The sequence below is a fragment of the Lutra lutra genome, chromosome 17 (assembly GCF_902655055.1).
Source record: "Lutra lutra chromosome 17, mLutLut1.2, whole genome shotgun sequence".
Classification (NCBI taxonomy): Eukaryota; Metazoa; Chordata; class Mammalia; order Carnivora; family Mustelidae; genus Lutra; species Lutra lutra.
Window position 1 is genome coordinate 54,164,915 of NC_062294.1, and position 22,445 is coordinate 54,187,359.

At 52.5% G+C, this 22,445-nt stretch overlaps 2 protein-coding genes across 3 annotated transcripts in view; one reads left to right on the top strand and one right to left on the bottom strand.

Annotated features, from left to right (window-relative positions):
* Window positions 1–870: 870 nt before the first annotated feature.
* HAS1 (hyaluronan synthase 1) lies at window positions 871–10,168 on the bottom strand. Of its 2 annotated transcripts, none has more exons than XM_047710481.1 (5): window positions 10,054–10,168; window positions 5,761–6,465; window positions 4,302–4,527; window positions 3,566–3,698; window positions 871–1,884 (listed from the first exon to the last, which is right to left on the bottom strand). In XM_047710481.1, exons 1-5 carry the CDS (start codon window positions 10,060–10,062, stop codon window positions 1,209–1,211), a joined length of 1,749 nt encoding a protein of 582 aa, XP_047566437.1. In that variant the 5' UTR covers window positions 10,063–10,168; the 3' UTR covers window positions 871–1,208. The 2 variants fall into 2 exon arrangements, with proteins under 2 accessions (XP_047566437.1, XP_047566436.1); XM_047710480.1 differs by having other exon boundaries at window positions 5,761–6,468; window positions 10,054–10,163.
* A 2,901-nt stretch (window positions 10,169–13,069) lies between these two features.
* FPR2 (formyl peptide receptor 2) overlaps window positions 13,070–22,445 on the top strand; it is a 33,088-nt gene continuing 23,712 nt past the window's right edge. Inside the window, 2 exon segments of the mRNA XM_047710519.1 lie at window positions 13,070–13,089; window positions 17,765–17,835. The gene's annotated coding sequence lies outside the window, so the exon portion shown is untranslated.

A 22,445-nucleotide genomic window follows, 5' to 3' on the forward strand; every position in this document is an offset into this window, starting at 1 on the left:
GTTTGAGCCCCATTGCGGGTAGAGATTATCTTTTAAAAATGAGACTGTAGCTTAGGAGGAAATAGGTCAAGAGAGGGAATCTTAAAAATCAGAGAGTGGGGGGCACCTGGGCGGCTTAGTCGGTAAAGCGTCTGCCTTCAGCTCAGGTCATGATATTGGGGTCCTGGGATCAAGTCCCGCAATGGGCTCCCTGATCAGCGGGGAGCCTGCTTCCCCCTCTGCCACTCCCAATGCTTGTGCTCCCTCACCGCTCACCCTACCAAATAAATAAACAAACATATGTTTAAAATGTATTTAAAAATCAGAGTGACAGCACATTGCTGTGACACACAATGCTGATGGGAAAGACTCATGGGGAGGGAAGAACTGATGACATGGGAAGAACGGAAGGCGTGAGATCTTTGAGTGGACCCGAGAGCATGAGGTCCAGTGCCCCGGTGGAAGTGGTTGGCATTGAAGCAGACAGCTGGCCCTCAAGAGCGGGGATAGGTGGCCTGTGTGGGCACAGACGCAGATCACTGGGAAGATCAGTGAGATGGGAAGCAAGCTAAGGTTGAGGTGCTAGGGGTTTGAGGAGACAACATATGACTTAACCTTTCTTAGAGAGTAGCCAAGTGGACAGACCAGGAAAATGTCCTCCGTGTCACCTAACCGTGTTCCTGCCTAGCAGGCACTCCATAAGTACCTGTGATGAAAAGTTGAAAAATTTCGCCCTCACAACTCTGACCCATGGGATTATTAGCCCTGTTTCCTGAAGAAGGAGCCTCTCTCCATTCAGACAGCTTGCCCCCAAGCCAGAGCCACGAGTCCCCAGCCTTCAACCCTGTAGCCCTTCAGTTCTCAAAAAAAAGGGGGGTGGAGACCCAGAAGAAAATAAATAAAATTCTTTATTACATCCTAATCACACAGTACAAATGGATATTAAATAACAGGGAGGAAGGAGGCCCCAGGACAGCATGTGGGGACCCTTGTCCTCCCACTCCTAAAAATCCACGCCCTGATCAATAAATACCCCTCCCCAGAGACCCTGAAGTCCCAGCCCCAAAATAGTCCAGGCTGAAGGATCTTGGGTCGACCCCCTCGCTTCACAGAGGAGGGAAACCGAGGCCCAGAGAATCACCCAGCAAGTCCGTGGCTCCCCAGGGCCCCTGCTGGTGTCCTCTCGCTTCCCCTGAAGTCCCTCGGGCGAGCAGCCCGCACACCTGGACTCACACCTGGATCCGGTAGCCCCCCGACCGCCGCCGGCACAGCCTCCGCACGCCCACCCAGTAGAGCGTCAGCATGACGGCCCAGTACCCCACGTAGGCGCCGGCCCCTGCTGCCAGGTGGTGCGCCTCGGCGGCGCGGGAAGGGCCGCTCCAGTCGGCCCGGGCCTCGTGCACCACGCTGCGGACCAGGCCCCCGAGCAGCAGCAGGGCCCAGAGGGCCAGCGGCAGCAGGGGCACGTAGTTGGCGGCCAGCTTGCGCCGGCCGGAGGTGCCCCAGCCGCTCTGGTTCATGGTGGCCAGCGCCAGGAACTTGGCGGGCAGGAGGCCGCCCATGTAGAGCGGCGCGTAGAGCGAGAGCAGCACCATGCGCGGGCAGCCCCGCAGCCAGGCCGCGAAGGCCGCCTTGGCCAGCGCCACGCCCTGCACGCACAGCAGCACCCACAGCAGCGCCCACGGGCGGCCCGCGTAGAAGAGCCGCAGCACGGTGGCTGCCACGAAGAAGGGGAAGAGGCCCGAGACCACCGCCTCGTAGGTCATCCACGCGTGGTGCCGGTGCCACCAGAGCGCGTTGTAGAGCCACTCTCGGAAGTAGGACTTGGACCAGCGTGTCTGCTGGCTCAGCCAGCGCAGGAAGGACGAGGGGGTCTCAGAGTAGCAGCGGGAGCGGGAGGTGTACCTGCGTGAGAGGGGACGGGTCAGGCCATCTGCGCCACCCTCCCTGAGGCCAGCCCCGGGGTCAGCGCCAGCCCAACTGCCCCAGGGTTGCAAGCTTTCTTGACCTCCCTGGGCCTCCTGTTCTGCTCAGAAGTCAAATGGGACGGACAAGGATTCCTACCTAATAGGGCTACGGTGAGCCCCAGATCAGGATTACACGCCAAGGGCAAGTCCGTTGTACTTGCTCAATAAGTATTAGCAACTACTACTGTTTGCCTGATGACTAATACCACGACGACAGTTACTAATGTCATTACAGTTACTGACCTATTACTAATGCTATCACTAACTGATTACGAAGACTCCAGTGCTCACTGTTATTGGCAGGGCCCTGGCGGCGGACAAGCCAGGCGATGTTCCTCTCCGGAGGCGGCCGTGTGTTGGGGCTCAAGGGACCCATCAAGCCCTTCCCGTGGCCACAGCGGACACCCTGGTCAAGCCCCACCCGATTGGCAGCTAAGCCCGCCCAAGGCTAAGATCCCGTTTATGGACCGTCATCAGGTGGCCACGGACAGTCAAGTTTGGTAGAAGGTGTCAAACTACTCTGTCCCCATGGGTATTACTTGACAACCGTCGCGTCTCCTTCCCCTGTGCTGTCTGGCGTCCTCAGTAGCCTCCGTCCCCTGTCCTTGTTTCCTGCAGTCTGTACTCAAAACAGCTAGAGGGATCCTGTTAAAACAACATGTCACCCCTCTGCCCAGAGCCCTCCCATGGCTCCCTCATCTTCGTTCAGAGTTCTTGGGTGGCCCATAAGCCTCTCTTGAGTACACCCCATTACCACTCTGTCCTCCTCCCCTGAGGCTCTCCCCCTTGCTAGGGCTCCAGCCGCACCCTTTCCAGCCTCCATCCCTTCTCTTCCTAGGGCATCCTGGTTAACATTTCATCCCCTGCTCCCAGACTCTCTAAGCCCTTTTCCCGGCACATCGGTTATCCAGCCCCGTTAGCCAGCCTGCTACAGGTTCTGCTTAGTCACTGTCTCCCCAGTAGGCGTAAGCATGAGTTCCTGTCTCCTGTCAGCTGCTGCCTCCTCGGAGCTTAAAACATGAGGGGCGCCTGGCTGGCTCCGTGGGAAGAGAGTGCTGTTCTTGATCTTGGGGTCCTAAGTTCAAGCCCCACATTGGACGTAGAGATTACTTAAATAAACAAAAACACATTGTAATGAATGCCTGCCTTGTGAATGAATGCATGGGTTCCCTTGGTGTACCCCCAAGTTCTCTCTGGCCCTTTCATGGGGTCTAGCTTTGTAGAAATCTCCTTCCCCCGAACTCGTGGTCGAACCCATACTCCCCAAGTCTCACTGAATTTCAGCTCTTCCTGATTCTTCTCACTCACACTCTTGCTAGATCCCACACCCTTTCCCTTCCCACCACACTTAGAGTGATTGGCGCTGCTGGGATAGAGCCATCCTGCCCCATCTCGAGTCCTGTCTTCTAGGTGCAATTCCCCCACCCCCTCCTTGCCTTGCTGGGCCACACGATCAATGTAATGGCATCCCTGCCCCTTCCGGTATCTTCCAACCTCCCTTCCTGTCTCACTTGGGAGAGCCCACTGTCCCGCAAGATACTTTGGGTTTGGAGAATTCCTGACACACGCACAGAGTCAATGGCCTCCACACACCCCCGCTACCTGAGCCCCTGGCTTACTTGGTGGCATAGCCCATGCTGAGCATGCGGTTGGTGAGGTGCCGGTCGTCCCCGAAGGTGCAGTGGGTGCCCAGGAATTTCTGGTTGTACCAGGCCTCAAGGAACTGCTGCAGGAGGTTGTTCCTGTATAGGCCTAGGTGGGGGCGGGGAGTGTAGGAGCGTCAGCCTCTGCTGTCACCAGTACTGTCCCTAGTCCTATCTCCTGTCCAACTCACCTCCAATTCCGCCCCCATCCTCAACCATCTCAATCCTGTCCTCAGCCCTGGCCCCAGCAACAACGCCAGCCCCAATTCCCTGCTCAACACCAATCCTTCTTCAACTCCATAGCCATCCCAAATGTGCCCCAATCCTGTCCCTGACCTACACCCACACCCACTTTGACAGCAAAACCACCCCAACTCCATCCTCAACCCCATATCCATTCTCAGCCCGAGCCGCTACCCACCCCTATCCAAAAACCCTTCACCAACCCCAAACTTGGCCCCAACCCTGTCCTTGACTCTAATTCAATCCCATCACTCCCCCAAACCTTTCTCCATTCCCTATCTCTATCCACACCCTTTCTCCGACCCCACAAAACACCATCCCATCTCCAACTTCCAGTCTTATCCCTATCCCAAAGCCTTGTGGCAGCCCCATATTTGTCCCCAATCTCAATCACATCCTCAGGCCGTTCTGGCTCCCTCTCGTCCCCTCCGCTCTATCCATGGCCCTCCCAAGCCCCACCCCTGCTCACCTAGGGGACCGCTGATGCAGGACACACAATGGAAGTAGCTCTGACAAGCCCGCTCCACGTTGAAGGCCACCCAGTACCGGAGGCTGCTTAGGAAGCTGACCCAGGAGTCCAGGGGGTTAAGGATCCGCACGTCCCCCCCAACAGCCCCTACCCGGGGGTCTTCATCCAGCACCCGCACCAGCTCCAGCAGTGCCATGGGGTCCAGCCTTGTGTCCGAGTCACAGACCTGTGGGGTGGAAGGGGCCAGGATCAGGCCAAATCCCTTCCCAGGGTTGGTGCTTGAGGAGAGAGGACCAAAGAGTGGGGAACTGCTGGGACAATCTGCACCCAATCCGAACATAATTTAAATTTCGTAGTCATCTTCAATGTCTAATCACACTTCAAGAGGACCTCCCTAAGACCCGTACGCTTGTATCACACCCTCCTCTGGCATGTCGGTGCGACCTGTGACTTGCTTCTAACCCATAGATATGGCAAAAGTGATGGCACATAACCCCCATGATTATATGGCCTTATATACAAATAGTAAAGGAGTTTTGCAATGCGATGAAGTTGCCTAATCTATTGAGAGTTCCTGGGTGCGTCTGACCTAATCAGGTGAGCCCTTTGAAAGAAGGTCTAGAAGTCAGAGACTTTCTCTTGCTGGTCTGGAAGGAGCTGTTTTATGGCTGCAAGAAAATGAATTCTGCCCACTAACAATGAGCTTGGAAGAGGCCCCTGAGCCTGAGATAAGACCCAGCTCCAGCTGACATCATGATCCGAGCCTGATGGTACCCGAACAGAGGAACCAGTGAAGCTTTGCCCAGACTCCAGATTCCTGGAAACTAGGAGATAATAAGTGTTTTGTTTCAAGCTGCCAAATTTGTGGTCCTCTGTTAGGCAGTAGTTGAAAATTAATGCAGTGCTTTACTGAATGAATTTCTACAGTGGATGAAGACAGGAAGAAACCTCCACACTGAAGGGGTGAATAAATAAAGCAATGAATGATTTCTACCTTGGATGGATAAATGAATAAATCTTTAGATCGAGCGGATGACTGGATAGATGCATGGGTGAACGAGGGAAGGAAAGAGTCTGCATCCAGCAGGTAAATGAGTGAATAAAATAAACGAATGGCTTCCATATTGGAGACATGGATGTAAGAAGGGAGGAGTGAAGACAACTACAATTTTTAAAAACTGAGTAGGAGTAAAAGGAAGAGAATGAATGAATGAAGAAAGAGAGGAATTGGTGACTCGCTACACGAATGAAGCAAACGTCTCCTTACTGGATGGAGGGACAGAGGAATCTACGAAGGAATGTGCGACCAGTGACCGAAAGGATCCCTACACCGAACGGCTGGATAAACAAAGGGAGTTAGAAACAGGTCCATGCCAATCTCTGCCCCGAAGGAAGACTCCTAGAGAAGACGGATTCCGAGCGTCTGGGCCACGGTGGGGCGCAGGCACCTGTCACTCACCTGCACGTAGTCCACGGAGTCGCCGAGCGCCTTGAAGGCCGTGTACATGACCTCGCGCTTGCCGCCCCAGCGCTGCGCCACGCACACGCACCTGTGCGTCCTCACCAGCGCCTCCACCGCCAGCCGCCCCGGATCCTCCGCCTCCACCTCCCGGTAGGCGCCCGCGCCCGCAGCGCCCGCCGCCGCGGGTTCCCAGGGCTGGTGGTAGTTGCCGTCCCACACGTAAGTGGCGGGGTCCTCGTCGGCGAAGACCTCGCGGAACATGTCCACCATGTAGAGATCCTCGGCGCGGTTGCCGTCCACCACCATGAGGACGCGCAGCCGCGCGCGGGGGTACTGCAGGGCGCGCGCGGACGCCAGGCACTGGCGCAGGTACACCGGGTCCTCCTGATACGCCGAGATGGTCAGCGCCACGCTGCGCGCCGCCGCCGCGTCCAGGGGCCCCCGCGCCGCCGCCCGCCGCGCCGCCGCCGCCACCCGCCGGTGCTCCAGGTACGCGAAGAGGCTCTGCGCCACCAGGTGCGCGGAGAGGAAGGCCCCGTAGAGACCGAAGGCCAGGAGGCCGTAGCGATCGGAGGCCAGCGGCACCCCGGCGGCGTAGGCCCAGGTCATGAGGCCCAAGATGAGCAGCGCGAAGGTGATAGTCAGCACCCGCCGGGCCAGGCCTGAGCAGTGGCGGGCGGCCCGGTTGGGCTTGGGCACGTCCTGCTGGGAGCAGAGAGAGGGGATAGCAAGGGGAAAGAGTCCTGAAATCCTCTTGGAAAGGGAAGGAAAAACCTACGGTTTTTTCCCCAAAACCAACACAACATCCCCTTTTTGTAAAGAAGATCTCCGAGTACTGCAAAGTTATTTTCACTAATGAAAAGAATTGTGGCAAACACTGAGCAAAGCTCAATGCCTGATTATATTGATTCTAATACACCCCCACCCACACACACACACATTTTAAACAGCTCCGTGTTAAAAATCCGTGAGGATTACACTCAACGGAATGTCACAGTTTCATTAACAGAGGCTCTCCTCCTCTCCCGCTTCTTAGTGACACATAAAATAGTCACTCATCTCACAATGAAAGGTTCCTTAGTGTTGAGATCATCATCATCGTCTTAAAAATAATGCAATATGGTAGGTACCAGATGCTGCCATAAGTTTTTATAGAAACCAAGTTATTTTAATCCTCAGGACAGCCCTATGAGGTAGGTACTGTCATCCCCATTTTACAAACGAGGCAACTGAGTCAGAGAGAGGTGGAGCAGCCTACCCAAGGTCACACCTGGATCACCGAGAAGCCAGGATTTGAACCCAAGAATCTGATCATTGAACCACCAGCTTATATACTGGCTTTATTCCTCAGGAGAGCTGGGCAGGGGTGGGGTGGGGAGGGGGGGAAACAGCAGATAATGTTTACCGCCACCATATACATAGTAAAACTGGGGACTGATTAGCCAGAAAAAGTGGCTTGCTCAAGGTCATGAAGCTCACAGGTGGAAGAGTATTTTCTCTGACTTCCCAAAGGCATGACCACATTCTCCTTCACTGCTCAGGTTTCCAACAGGGCCAAGTGCCCAGTACCTGTTTCGGGAAGAGTTCAGAATCAGAGAGAGGGGTTGCCTCCATTTTCTTGTCTCGTAAAATGGGGATTTAGCCCCATTCTACACGCCGAGTACTGCTCCAAGTGTGGTCGTTACTGTTACACGCTCCTGTTACGTATAAGGAAACTGAAGCACAGGGCGGTGATGCTCTTGCCCAAGGCCATTCAGGCAGCTTGGCTCCATCGTCCTCTAAAATCCTGTGTCACCAGCGCCCATCTCATGGGCTTTTTTATGAGTTACATGAGTCATGAGGGTACAGATTCGTGCCGTCCAGTACAGGCGTCACCAGCCACATGTGGCTATTGAGTCCTTGAAAAGCAGCCAGTATGACCGAGGAACTGAATTTTTAATTTTATTTAAGTTAAATTAGTTGATTCGATTATTGGAAAGCTTTTAAGTATGTTTGAAACAAGTAGGGTGTAGGAAGCTTCTTTTTTATCAGTAAATTTTATGAACTCTAAATGCAAATCAAGTGTCTCCAATGAAAATACAGTATCTGGGGCGCCTGGGTGGCTCAGTGGGTTAAAACCTCTGCCTTTAAGCTCAGGTCATGATCTCAGGGTCCTGGGATCAAGCCCTGCATCGGGCTCTCTCTTCAGCGGGGAGCCTGCTTCCCCCCCACACTGCCTGCCTCTCTGCCTACTTGTGATCTCTCTCTGTCAAATAAATAAATAAAATCTTTTAAAAAATTATAAAGTAGCACAAAAATGTGCACACATCTGGATTCTGAAGCCTTCATTTGAAAAAAAGAGAGGAAAATGTCTCGCTAATATTTTTGCATTGGTTACATGCTGAAATGATAGCTTTTTAAATCTTGCTATGAAGTTTTATGTTATGTTATAGCAAATACAGTCTGATGTGTCTATTCATGAAATCCTATTTCTGAGAGGTAGCAGGGTTTGGCACCCTACAGCCCTCAGGCCAAATGCCTGCTACCCTCTTCACTACAACCCTGCAAGCTAAGACTAGTTTTTAGGTGTTGTTGTTGTTTTTTAAGATTTTATTTATTTGACAGAGAGAGAGATCACAAGTAGGCAGAGAGGCAGGCAGAGGGAGAGGGGGAAGCAGGCTCTCTGCTAAGCAGAGAGCCTGATGAGATCATGACCTGAGCCAAAGGCAGAGGCTTAACCCACTGAGCCACCCAGGTGCCCCAAGATTTTATTTTTAAAGTAACCTCTACACTCAGTGTGGGGCTTGAACTTACAACCCTGAGACCAAGAAACACATGCTCAGGAACACCTGGGTGGTTCAGCTGGTTAAGCATCCGCCTTTGGCTCAGGTCTCAATTCCAATTGAGCCCCACATGGGGCTCCCTGTTCAGCAGGGAGTCTGCTTCTCCCTCTCCCTCTGCCTGCTGCTCCCCCTGCTTGTACTCTCTCTCTCTGTGTCAAATAAATTTTTTTAAATCTTAGAAAAAAAAATCATATCCTCTACCAACTGATCCAGTTGGACATCCCTAGTGTTTACACTTTTAAATGGGTGAAAAAAGTCAAAAGAATAGTATTTTGTGGCATGTGAAAATTACACAAAATTCAAATTTCAGCATCTTTAAATCAAGCGTGGCTGTGTGCCACGCTCCTCTGTTTACATATTGTCTATGGCTGATTTACCCTACACCAAAGTTGAGTAGTTGCAGTGGAGATCATATGACACGTAAAAACCTCGAATATTGACCGTCTAGCTTTATACAGAAAATGTCTGATGGCCCCTGATACATCGGGTTATATAAAATATATTATTGAAATTAAGTTCACCTTTTTCTTTTTACTTTTAAAAATGCGGCTACTAAAAAATTTCAAATCATGTATGTGGCTCACGTGCTGTTTCTATAGGACATGGCTTTTAGCTTCTATAGGTAGAGCTTTTAGCCTAGTAATCATTCAGTATTAATAATTACATTATTAGTACTTCTGGAATTCTCCTTCTCTGTCCTTTTGCTCCAAACCTGGTCCCGTCTGACTTTCTCCGTGTGGCCCAGTTTGTGCTGGGGATGGCTGAGATCTGTGTCCACTGGAGGGCTCTAATGCCAACACTCAGAAACACACCTGTATCTGCTGTGGACACACAGTCCCTCACATATATTCACACGTGACAAGAGACACACAGAATGTGCCCACATAGGAAGACATTCATGTTCTAGAAATAACCCCAGACACCTGCTCTTAGAACTTAGCCATCCTGAGACCCTCACCCACAACCACGCAGGTGAACTTGAGAATAGGGGCCTTTGGGCAGGAAGGAGCTAAACCAGGAACCGATACCCACAGAGCAACAAAACACACAGGCACTGTGTGTCCGGGTGGGAGCAAAGGGACAGAGCTTCAGAAGATTAGTAACAGTTAAGGTTGAGCCCAATGAAATGGCCATTTTGAAAGAGCAAAAGTGACCAGATAGCCGCGATTTCATTTGGTTCAACTTAATAGTCATTGAACACATAAAAAGTAGAAATCCGGCCCACGTGTCAAGCAAATATAGCTCTGCCTCGCCCACCCGCACCCCGCACGCAGACACAGCGGGTTCGCAACCACTTGTCCCATCTCACACACTACAGACGGGATAGCCACCTTCACAAGGGGATGGAACCCGAACGCTCCGACGGGGTCACTGTCCCACGGTCGCCGTCACGCACAGGAGCGCGCTGCGCCTCCCCCACCCCCACGTGGTCACACAGGCGCCAGAGTCCCCGCAGGGCCGCACGCACCTGTGTCATCGCTGCGGGTCCCGCGGGCGCTTCTCTCCTGCTCGCTCCCGGGTCTCGCTGTGGCTGGGGAGCCCCGGGGTCATTTGAAGACCGACGCGGGCGGGGGCGGAGGAGGGCTGACGTCAGGGAGGAGCTGGGCCAGGGGCTCTGAGGTCACGGACGAGCCGGGCAGCTCCACCCGCTTCCCGCCACTGCCCGCACCCCCGCGCCCCACGGCCTCCCTTCCCAGGGCCTCCGTCTCGTCCTTCCCTGCCCTCCAAGGCCGCCTTCTCTGCTCTCTGCTGTCTTCCCCCCTCTTGTCTCTCTCCATTTCTGCGCTCCTCTCCCTCGCTTTCTACCCCCCGCCCCCGTCTTTCCTCCCGTCTGCCCGATTTCTCGGCCTCCCTCCCGCATCCCAGCCGCTCCCCTCGAAGCCCCGGGGACGAGAAAGTGCGCACACGTGCGTGGTTGTGGGTGTGGCCGCGCGCACTGGCTGTGAGGCCCGCTGTCTGGAAGGAGCTGTGAGTGCTTGTGGGTCTGCATGTGTGCGCGTGCGAGCGTGTGCGCGTGTGCCAGGGCCCGGGGAGGGGGCTGGGCACTGGGATTTGTCGCCCAGGGGCTCCAGGGTGAACCCACAGAGTTGTGGGTCAGCTGCCCCCAGGGAGCCCTGGGAACCTGAGTGAGAGTGAAGGTGTCAGTGGCCTCACTTAGAGGGGTCCTGGAACCTCTAAGCCCCTAGGCGCTCAGGACCAGGAGTCTCAGTGATAAATGTCATTGCTTCCATACCCTTCTTTTTCCAAGATTTCAAATTACAAAAACTCTGTATTTCTTTCTCTCCGTTCCTCTTTGCGTGAACTGGTGATGTCCATCTCTCTCCCTCTATAGCTGCCTCTGTTTCTCCGTCTGTAGCTGTACATTCCCACCTCCTACTCTCTCTAGATCTCTGTCACCTTGTCACTCTGGCTCTGCCTCTCTGTCCACCTGTCTCGTTGTTCTGTCTCCTTCTCTTGGTGTGTTCCTGTTTCTCTCCATGCCTCCCTGTCTCTGTCTTACTCTCTCTCTCCCTTTCCTTCTCTCTGTGTCCATTCCTGTCTGCTTCCCTCTGGGTTTCTGTCTGTCTCTTCATTTCTGACTCTGGGTCTCCCCAACTTTCCTACTCTGTAAGTCTCTCTCTCTCTTCCTTTCTCACTCTCCCGTGTCTCTGCCTTTATTTTCTTTGTGTTTGTCTGTCTTCTGTGTTTCTCTGTGAATATCCATATTTGTATCTTTTCTTGCCATCTCCCTGTTTTTGTTTCTCTGTCCCTGTTCCTCTCAGTGGCTGTTTCTCTTTGTCTCTGCCTCTGTCTCCCTCAGTCTCTGTGTATCTTCTTCTGAGGCTCCATCTGTATGTGTTTTTCTTTTTTCTTTTTTTTAAAATGATTTTATTTATTTATTTGACTGACAGAGATCACAAGTGGGCGGGGGTGGGGGGAGCAGGCTCCCTGCTGAGCAGAGTGCCTCACTGGGGGAGGGGAGCTCGATCCCAGGACCCTGAGATCATGACCTGAGCAGAAGGCAGAGTCTTTTTTTTTTTTTAAGATTATTTTTATTTATTTATTTGACACACAGAGATCACAAGTAGGCAGACAGACAGGCAGAGAGAGAGGGAGAAGCAGGCTCCCTGCTGAGCAGGGAGCCAGATGCAGGGCTCCGATCCTAGGACCCTGGAATCATGACCTGAGCCAAAGGCAGAGGCTTTAACCCACTGAGGCACCCAGGCGCCCCTGTATGTGTTTTTCTGACTCAATCTCTCTCTTTCTCTTTCCCTCATTCCCTGCTTCTCTCTGACTGTGTTTTCTGTCTCTAAGTCCTCCTTTCTCCCTCCTGCTCCACCATCTCATCCAGACTCTCCTGGAGCTTTACCCTGCAGGACACCAAGTCCTCACTGCCTGGGTTTCCCCGGGGAGTCAGGGTGTGTGGGCCCATCACTAGGTTGGGCCTGGCCTGAGCCTGGCCGTCGGGGAGAAGGCCAGTTCAGGGCCAAAGTGAGAGGCACCCCGCCCACCTCAGCAGGGCGGGTGCGTCTCCGACTCTGTTGCCAGGAGCCTGGCCGCCTGGTGTCTGGCTGTGTCAGGATGATGGATCCCCCGGTGGGAGCTGAGCCCAGAACCGGAGGGGAGGGAGATTCCTCTACCCCAGAGTGGGGGTGGGGGCAGTCCAGGCTCCACTCAGAAGGCGGGCATTTGGTTGCCCAGCCCCCACCGCACCCTGCCCGGGTGGAGCAGCTGTATAAAACCAGATGTTTCTAAAACCAGAGTGTGGATGAAGCAGGAGGGACCAGGACTTTAAACCCCAGTGGTTTCCACTTCCAGCATCCAGGAATCCTGGCCCCAGCTCCCTTTTCCCTCAGACCCAGAAGTCCAGACCCCCAGCCCCTTCTTCCCTCCCAGAAGTCCAAGCTCCCAGCCCCCTCTTCCCTCAGATTCACATGTCCAGTCACCCAGAATTCCTTGCAGGGAGAGATGACCAAGGCTGGCAGCAGTCAAGACAAGGACAGATGAAAACAGGCACTCACTCCCACAGGAGGCAAGAGGTACTGGCAGGATCACCCCCTGTTCCCCCAACTAATGGCTATCTCTCCCAAAACACACCGCTCCTGTGGAGGCTGATCTCTGTTCCCTGCCCTGGGTACACAATGGCCCTCCCAAGACTTCCATCATCATCAGAAAACCGCAGGGTTTGGTTTCCAGAAAACCAGGGCAGGAGTGAAGATTGGGGAGATAATAAGGCAGGAATGGAGAAAAGGCAGGGTAAAAGAACATTTGTGCGTTGTGGGGATATCTCTTGCACTGCTGGTGGGCCAGGATCTTGGCTGCCTGATGCCAGGCACACAAAGATGACTCAGACCCGGGCCCTGCCCTTGTGGAGATGCCCATCTTGTCAAGGAGACAGCTGTATAAACAGAGGATCAAAGACCAGTGCGAGGATGCACCAACCCAGATGGAGAACCAGGGTGGGCTTCCTGGAGGAGGTGATGTCCAGGAGAGGCAAGTCCTGACTAATGAGGAGTTAGCCAAGGTAAGGGTGGGGGTGGGGCTGGTGGACAGAAAGTGGAGTAGGAAGGGCATGCAAGGCAAGAAATGTGCTGGTCAGTCCGCAAAATACAGGTGGGTTGATGTTGTAGAGCACAGAGGGCAAAGCACGGGGGTGGGGGGTGGGTGCATAGCTGGGTTCACTGCATGCAGGGTTTTGATTGGCAGATTCAGGGGCTGCGATTTGGTCTGGGGGTGGGGTGCTGGAGAGCTATGGGAGGGCTGGGAGCAGACTGGGGGGGGGGTGCGGCTCTGGGTGCCTGTGAGGGACAAACTGGATGGAAAGACCGGGACTTACGGTAGGCAGGGGTGTGTGAGTGGGGTTAGATCAGGGTCTCCTCTGAGCCAGTCAGAGCTGGGACGCAGGCAGTAGCCGTGGGGCTGGAGGAAGAGGGGAGAGCAGAGAGGTTGGGCAGAGCTCCCTGAGAAGCCTGACGAGCAAGGAGACTGAGAGGCCGCTCACTGCCTTTCATCTGAGCTCCTTCTGCCTACATTTGCCACATTTCAAGGCAGGTACACTTCTCAGTCATTGTCTCCTGCGGAACGAGGGAGAGCAAGGGCCCCGGAGAAGTAAGGCGAGGAACTTGTGGTGTTTTGTTAAATACTTGAGTCCAGGCAAATGTGTCTGGGTGGGAATCTGCAGCGTGTCCTGGGTGGGAAGGAAGTACTTTGGAAGAGTGTAGAGAGGGAGAGAGAGAGGAGGGAGGGAGAAGGAAGGGAGAGAAACAGAGAGGGAGGGTGGAAGGATGGAGAGAGAGGAGGAATGAAAGAAGGAAATGAAGGAGGAAGAAGGGAAGAGGGAGGCTGGCTTACCCAACCACCCTCATCTGGAAGCCTGCCCCCCCACACCAGGACTCCTGTTCCCCTCTACCTCCCTCAGCTCTTTCCCATTTGTCAGAGCAGTTTCCACCTTCCTGCATAAAGTGTAAGTTGCCCGTTTATTGCCTTTCTCGTGTAATGTGCATCTCCCTTGTTAGAACGCAAGCTCCATCCATACAGGGTGGGCTTTGCCTGTTTTGGTCATGACTCCGCTCCACTGGGATCTGGACCTGTGCCTGGTACATAGTAGGTGTTCAATAAGTATGTGTCAGATGAATGAGTGAGATCCTGATGGAAAACAGAAAGGAAGGTGGAGAGAGGAAAGACAAAGAAGAGGAGGAAAAGGAGAGAAGTAGAAGGAACAGGGAGGGGAGAGGAGGTGGAAGGAGGGGAGAGGAACAGGGAGGAAGGCAAAGTGGCTGGAAGAGAGCCCAGTGCTGGGATCCCCCCACCCCTACCCAGCAGCTGGCGGGGGGGGCGGGGGGATCCCTGAGTGGCCAGTCAAAGCTCCCAGGCAGGTGGGACCCTAGGCAAGGCGCCCCAGGGTCAGCAAAGACCCAAATCTGGAAGCAGACTGCCTGTGGACTTCCAGGAACTCAGAAGCCTTGGATGAGGCCGGACAGCGGCAGCCCAGGGGGCCTTTCCCCCACAAGCCTGCATTCTGGAAAACACCCAGGCCTCCAAGATTCTGCAGAAATCCTGGAGGGGAGGGAGAGAGGGAGGCAGCAGTGACTGCATATCCACCTTCGGCTTCTAGGAGGAAGTTGTGGGGCCTTCGGGGGGGCCCTGTCCTTCCTTAACCCTGTCCCTGCAGCTGGGGATGCCTCATCCTATTTTCCTCCACTGCTCCTGTCCATGTCCCTGGAGGAAACAGAAACAGAAAGAGCCACAAAGAGGGCCTGGAAGAAGAGGAGACTTCTTTTTCTGGGAGTTCTGTCCTCTCCCAGGAAAACAAGAGAAGGATCTCCTTTTATCAGAGAGGGAGCCTGAGGCCCGAGAAGAACAGTTTCCTAGCCAGAGTGATGCAGCAAGGAGGCAGCAGAACCAGAAAAGGTCACTGAGGGAGGAACGGCTGGGGGCTGGATCTCTGGGTCTTCGGGAGGAGAGATGGGGGGCCTGCACTCCTGCGTCTGAGAGAGGAGGGGATGGGGTCCTGGTTCCTGGATCTGATGGAGGAGGTGGCTGGGGGTCTGGAGCTCTGTGTCTGAGGGAGGAGGGATTGGGGGCCGGACCCTGGGTCTAAGGGAGGAGGGGTTGGGGTCTGGACTCCTGGGTCTGAGGAAGGAGAGGAGGGTGGCCGGGACTCCTGGGTCTGAGGGAGGAAGGGATGGGGTCCTGGACCCTGGGTCTGAGGGAAGATGGGATGGGGGCCTGGACCCCTGCTCTGAGGGAGGGATCTGCACTCCGGGGTGCTGAAGAGGAGGCCTGGGGCTGGACTCTCTTCTGAGCTCCAACAGAAAGAGATCCAAGTTACTCCCGCTCACATGGCTTTGGCTCTGAGCCTCTACCACTTCCTTCCGAAAGCGGTCCACTGTGAACCTGAGTCCGCTTCCAACACAGGCCAGCCCCTGATGAGTTTCCACGGGAGGAACACAACTGTCTGAGTCAGAAGGCAGATGCAAGGATGCGGAGTTGGAGGGACAGTCTGGGGCCCCCAAGGAGGAGGCGGTTACTTGTGTGTTCTTGCCAAGGAGCCATTTCCTTCCTCTGAGCCTCTCTTTCCTCATCTGTGAAATGGGAGTATCTCAAGTTGTCTCTCACAGGGTAGCCTTGCAGATTCAGGGAGAGGGAGTGTCCCCCTGGCACACTGCTATGTGAGATACATGTTAACTATTCCCAAGCTAGCGGCACGGAGGGTCTCCATGAATGATTCAGGCGGCAAAAGGGACCCTGGCCACCTCAGCTATGATCTGGGGACTCAGCCCGGCAGGGTCTGGGAGGGGTGCATGGCCTGGAGTCAGCTCCTCCTGGGTTCCAAGGCTGGTGGCCTTCGGCAAGTCATGTCCTACCTGGGCCGAGTGCCCCCTTCCGCCCATAGACAAGGAGAGCCCGTGACCACACTGCTGTGCGTGGACAGCACTGTGTTGGCCACAGAGCCGATCCCTGGGACCCAGCTTCTTCAGCTCCAGAGCAGGGTGAAAAGACCTGCCCACTGCAGACTATTTCGAGGTGTGTGTCAGAATTTGGGGAGTGGACAGTGTGTAGCACAGACGGTGTGTCACGAAGGGGTGCCCTTTGGGCTCTGGATGGAGGAAGTCTGAGAGGCAGATGCCGGGAGCCCCCTCCATGGTCAGTGCCGCAGCCACCCGGGGCTCCGACCACAATGCTGGGAGATGAGGAAAGGAAGGTATGCAGCCTGTCCGTGCTGTCTCCTGCCAGCACCTGGGCTGTGGGTTTCCGACCCCGCTCTCATCCTGGCCCTTGTGCCTCTGATGCGTGTGAGGAGTTCTCTTTTCCAAATGCCAAAATTGGCGCTCAAGGAAGGAAGGGGCAGCCCAGCCACTCGCGTGCAGTGGCTAGAGATACACAGCACTGGGTCCCACTCCCATATATTCTGACTCAAGGAGCTCAGGGCCCCGGAAATGACTTGAACAAATGTCCCAGATGGTGGTTAGCTTGTAAGGGTTGAAAACCATGGTAGAAGGATTTAAAACAGAGTCTGCAAAATGATCCCCTGATCCGCTGATTGCCAAAGGGAGGTGCCCTGGGGAAGGACTGAGGATGGACCAGGGAGCGGGTCTGAGGGCAAGGGATGTGTCACTGTGGTCTGGATCTCAGAGGACGGGAGGAAGCAGAGGGAGAGCAGGCCAGTTTCCGGCAGGTGGAAATAGCCAAAATGTTGATGGGTTGATGGTGGCCATGACCTATGCCTCCTGGGCCACCTCCTTCACATTTACTAGCTCTAACCAGACATCTCCTTCAGACGGTTACTATAGATCCGGTGTTAGAGAAGAGAAAGCTGAGGTTCAAAAAGGTAAGTGACCCGTCTAAGGTCCCACAGGTAGCGGCAACGCTGGGATATGAATAGGGCTCGTACTGAATCGTAGTGCTGTTAAATGTTAACAATCAGCTCCAGAAAAAAAGGTTTCCCGTATATAAAGACTTCTGTTTACATAAAAGATTTACTGATTATAAAGCACAGATAGCACGATACATACATGATACATGATAAATAACGACACAATCCACGATACTTTGTTGTAAATTCCGTACAACTATAGTTTCAGGAGATTTGCTATTTCTTGCAAAAGCCAGCACCAATTTTTATACTTCTGTCGCCAACAGTAATATCACAATATCAGACTACAAATGAGTGTTTGAAAATTATCTAATCCAGCAAAGACGTAGCTTGTGTCACTGACGAACAAGTGTGGGTCTGACGAGAACGTCAGGTGGTATTTTTGTTTATGTTAATGAAAGACGTGAAACAAAGATGTATGTTGGAACTTGATTTGCTCATCAAATATAGCAAAGAAATTAGGAGGTGGTGGATTTTAAGAATTTACTGTCTTTTTAAGATGTGACTTAGTTTTATATGACTGATTTCTAATAATGGCTCCTACAATTCCTGACATTTTAACAACTGTCTCTTTGTGAGAGGGCACAAGCCACATCAACATATCCCTGGTGTTGCTCCCACAGACCTAGAGGGGGCGGGGGAGCCCTCCTGGAGATTGGGGATCTCCACCATGTCAGAGTCCGGGAATCACGGTCCCTGCCTACTCTGAGACTTGGGGGCCCGAGGCCATCTGTAGCCCATGGAAATAATACGCCCAGAGTGGATGTTTGTCTGTCGTGGTCTCTGCCTCGGGACCTATCCAGTTGCTTTGGGTCACTGACAGGTGTGCCTGGAACCCAGGTGTTTCTGCGTGCGGTGCTGGTGCTTCTCCCACCGCCCTTCTGTGTGGATAAGGTAAGGCGGGGTGGGGAAGGGTAGGGCGTGATTTTCACTCTCTTCTTGGAGCTCTGTGTGCACTCACCCACGTCCACTCTGCGGCTGCAGAAAACTCCGAAACCCATCCTTTACCTCTCCTGTGCCAGGAAAGTGCTCCCTTTCTCTTCTCTCTGTCCCTGCACCCCTCCATTCCCTCTACTTCCCTCCTTTTTTCTTTCTGCCCTTTCTTTCTTTCTGTGAAATTTTTACCAAAGTATAATATATGTACAGAATGTTACACTTACATTAATGTACCATCAACAAATGGTTACAAGATCAAGGAGAACTTCTCACCATCCCCTTGCCCTGACCGCGTGCCTGTCCTTCCCCACCATGTCCTACACACACACACACACACACACACACACACACACACACACGAGAGGCACTGTCCTGAGTCTAACAGACCCAGTCTAATCGACCCCTGTTCTAAAATTTCAGAACGTGCATCCTCTTTTATGCTTGGTAGCAGTGGCTTCTTCAGGGTTTTATTTAGTTAGTGAAGGAGAGAGAGAGAGAGAGAGAGAATGAATATGCAGGAGTGGGAGTAGGGGCAGGGGGAGAGAGGGAGAATCTCAAGCAGACTCCCTGCTGCGTGCACAGAGCCTGACGCAGGGCTCGATCCCACGACCACAAAACTCCGAGACCATCACCTGAGCTGAAATCAAGAGTCGGAGCCACCCCGGTACCTCGTTTTCCTGGCTTCTTTTGCTCAACAGGATGCCTGTGAGACTCAACTGCAGTGCGCACGTTGCTAACCCTGGCTCATTCTCATTCCTGCAGAGGAGCACTTTGTTGTGAATATTCTCTGTCCCTTGTCCTTGTGCAGACAATCCTCTACAGAGGGCTTGTTCACAGACCCACTGTACAAGTGGGAAGGCGAAGGCTCAAAGCCATGAAGTCCTCGGTGCCTGGAATCTGGGTCCCCAGCGCTCCCTTAGTTGCCCTAGAGCTGAGGTTCTCTGTTCTCTACCCTTCACAGATCTATCTTCTGATGAGGCAAAATTGCTCAGTCTTCCATGATTTCTAAAGGCGCGGAGCTGAGGGACCAGAAGCAGAAGTGGATCAGGCCTGCTTGAGTGATAGGAACCAGAGTCTCTCCTGATTTCCAAACAGTCAAGGATGTGATGCCTGTGTTGGCCTTATTTGTGGCTGAGCCAGAGCCTCCTGGGAACCTAAATACCTTGGCCCTTTACCTCCACGCTCCTGCCGTCTGCTGGCCCTTGTTCCTGAGGGCTGATCTGTGATCTGGGCTGGGAACCTACAGGTCTCCCTGAGGTTTGAAAGGCTATCAGAAACCACCAGCGGCTCTCTCACAATTATAGTCGTCAAAAGCAGAGAGAAATTTGGGAATACAGAGGCAAACAGGAGAGCATGCGGTTACTCATTTCTCCATATTCCCTGGGGGCTGTACATGCCAGGCTCTGTGGACAGAACACGGAGGCAAACGGGACTCAGAACAGCCTTGATGAGCTCACAGTGTGGTGGGGAGAGGGGGAGAGGGACCCTCAGTCATACTGGCTACAGAGCCAAGCTTATGGCCTCCAGCCACATGGAGCTACTTAGATTTGAATGGATTAAAATGTCTATAATTAAATTAGATTTAATTTAATTATTATAGATTTAATTTAATATCGATTAAAAGTCTATAATCTAGTTCCTCCACTGGAGATCTACTGGGGCTGGATGCATGGCTGCCATGACGAAGAACGGGTCAAGGAAGAGGAAAGCGAGGAGTGGTTGATTCTGAACCTCATTTCAACATGTGAGAGTTTTCCCCACACCACCAAGCAATTCTTTGACACCAGCTGGGTGTCCTACAGTTTAACACAATTCCAACACGACCCTGAGTTAGAGTTAGATCCCACAGGTTGGGGGCTCAGTCCCACAGGATTGCCCCCTGCCCCGCCACTTCTGATGCCAGTTGCAAATCCAAATTGTCACCTGCTTCTGACATATAGGCTATAAATCAGGTTCCCACAACCCCCTTGTTGGGTTCGATTAGCTTGCTAGAGTAGTTCACAGAGCTAAGGAAACCTGTTTACTCACTAGATTACCAGCTTATTACCAAGGATATTAAAGGATATGAATCAACAGCCAGATGAAGTGAAACAGAGGGTGACGTCCCAGTCAAAGGAGTTTCTGTCCCCATGGAGTTTGGGGCTAAGCCTGGTAGCATGTGGAAGTGTTCTGATTCCCCAAACTGTAAGCTCTCCAAAACCTAGCCTTTGGGGTTTTAATGGAAGCTTCCTATGATAACCATGACTGATTAAATCTTTGGCCATTAGTGACTGAACTCAAGCTCCAGCCCCTCTCCCCTCCCAGGAGGTGGCGAATGGGGTGGGGGGAGGGGGACGCGGGTACCGAAAGTTGGCTCCTCTGGTGACTGGCCCCTATCTTTAGATGCGGTTCAAAAGTTACCTCATTAACGTAACAACGAACACCTTCATCACTCTCCTCACAGGACATTCCAAGAGATTTGGGAGCTTTATGCCAGAAACAGGGGTGAAGATCCAATATATATATTTCTTATTACAAATCACACTATCACAGACGCTCCCACAATTACTAACATTCAAGTCGCCTACCAGCGAGATCACTTAACTCAAGAAGATAAGGTCCTTGCCCTCCGGTAGAAAAGATTAGGCAAAAGTATACAGAGAAAACAAGAACTCTTAAGAAAACGAGCACTCATGGTCATAGTAGCACTCTTCACAGGAGCCAGAGAGTGCAAGGGAACAAGCCAAATATCCATTAACAGATGGATGGAGAGGAAAAGTGTGGGCCACACAGTGGAATATTACTCAGCCATAAAAAGGAACAAAGCTCTGACACTTGCTATAACATGAATGAACCTCGAAAACAGAAAGAAGCCATACATAAAAGGTCACATATCATAGGATTCCATGTAGATGAAATGTCCAGAACCGGCAAATTCAGTCAGAAAGCAGATTCAGGCTGCCAGGGGCTGGGGAATGGGGAATTACTGTTGGATGGGTATAGCGTTTCTGTTTGGGGTAGTGAGAAAGTTCTGGAACTAGGGAGGGGTGATGGTTGTGCAACATGAATATGCTTTATGCCACTAACTTATGTACTTAAAATGGTAAATATCATGTTATGTGTATCTTACCACAATTTTTAAAACGCAAAGAAAAAAAAAAGGTGTATGGTCATTTGGTTGACGATTGATTGATGAGAGCTCCAGTGACTCACAGTCAGACAGACATGAGCTAAGACTTTCTTCCTCCCATGACTCTCTGCCTGAGGGTTACCAGACCCAACTTTCCCACCTCAGATCCTGCCCCCCTCTCTCTTGAGGAGCATGGGAGCTCCCCTTTCCTTTGCCATTGTGAGAGGTCAGGCACAATATTTGGTTGGTTTTCAAAGGTTGGCAAAATGCATCAGTGAATGATAACAGACACTGTGTCACAAGCATTATATGTTGTGGATTCTGAGCTAGAGGAAGTCAGACTCTGGTCTCTACAGTTCTCCTGACCAGATAGATGGGGTGCCCTCCTCCACCCATTGTGTGGGCTCAGTACTCTTGGGGATGAAGAAGAGCACGGTAGTAATCACCTTCCAAATACATGCTGGGGATGAGTTTTACAAAGACGGGCTGTGCAAAACACATGCCGGGCTCTTGCCAAGAGCTTTACGTCCCTTCTAAACTTTGCGGCAGCCTTCCTCAAATGGTTGTCGCAGAATGAAATCAGTTAATACTATAAAGCCTGAGCCAGAGCTTGACACACCATATGTACTGAATAATGTTTGGTTTTTACAGTTATTTTGCAGATGAGGAACCTGAGACTTAGAGCATTTAAGTTAATTGTTTACGGTCACTCGGCAGCTCAGGCTGTCAGATTCCAGCCAAGGTCTCCTCTTCCTGCTCTACCATCCTGCCTCTGCACCTGAGCTGTCTAGAGCAGTAACCATTCACAACCACCCCCCCACCGCCTGTATTCTGAGCCCTGGAAACATGGCTAGTCTTACTTGAGATGGGCCATACAAATAAAAACACCCAACAGATTTCAAAGACTTATAAAGTTAAAAATAATGTGAAATATCTCATTAATAATTTTTAGGTTGACTACATATTGAAATGACAATTATTTGGCTACGGGAGATTAAGTAAATATTTTCTAAAAAATTAACATGACCTGTTTCTTCTTTTTTTTAAAAAAAGATTTTATTTATTTATTTATTTGAGAGAAAGAGAGAGAGAAAGAGCACGCACGAGCATGTATGAGTTGGAGGAGGGGCTGAGGGAGGGGGAGAAGCAGACTCTCCGCTGAGCAGGGAGCCCGACTCTGCTCCATCCCAGGACCCTGAGATCACAACCCAAGCAGAAGGCAGATGCTTAACTGACTGAGCCACCCAGGCGCCCCTCACCTGTTTCTTCTTACTTTTCTAACGTGCCTACCAGACCTTTTTTTTTTTTTTAGGATTTTATTTATTTGACAGAGATCACAAGTAGTCAGAGAGGCAGGCAGAGAGACAGAGAGAGAGAGAGAGGAGGAAGCAGGCTCCCCACTGAGCAGAGAGCCCTATGCCAGGCTCTATCCCAGGACCCTGGGATCATGACCTGAGCT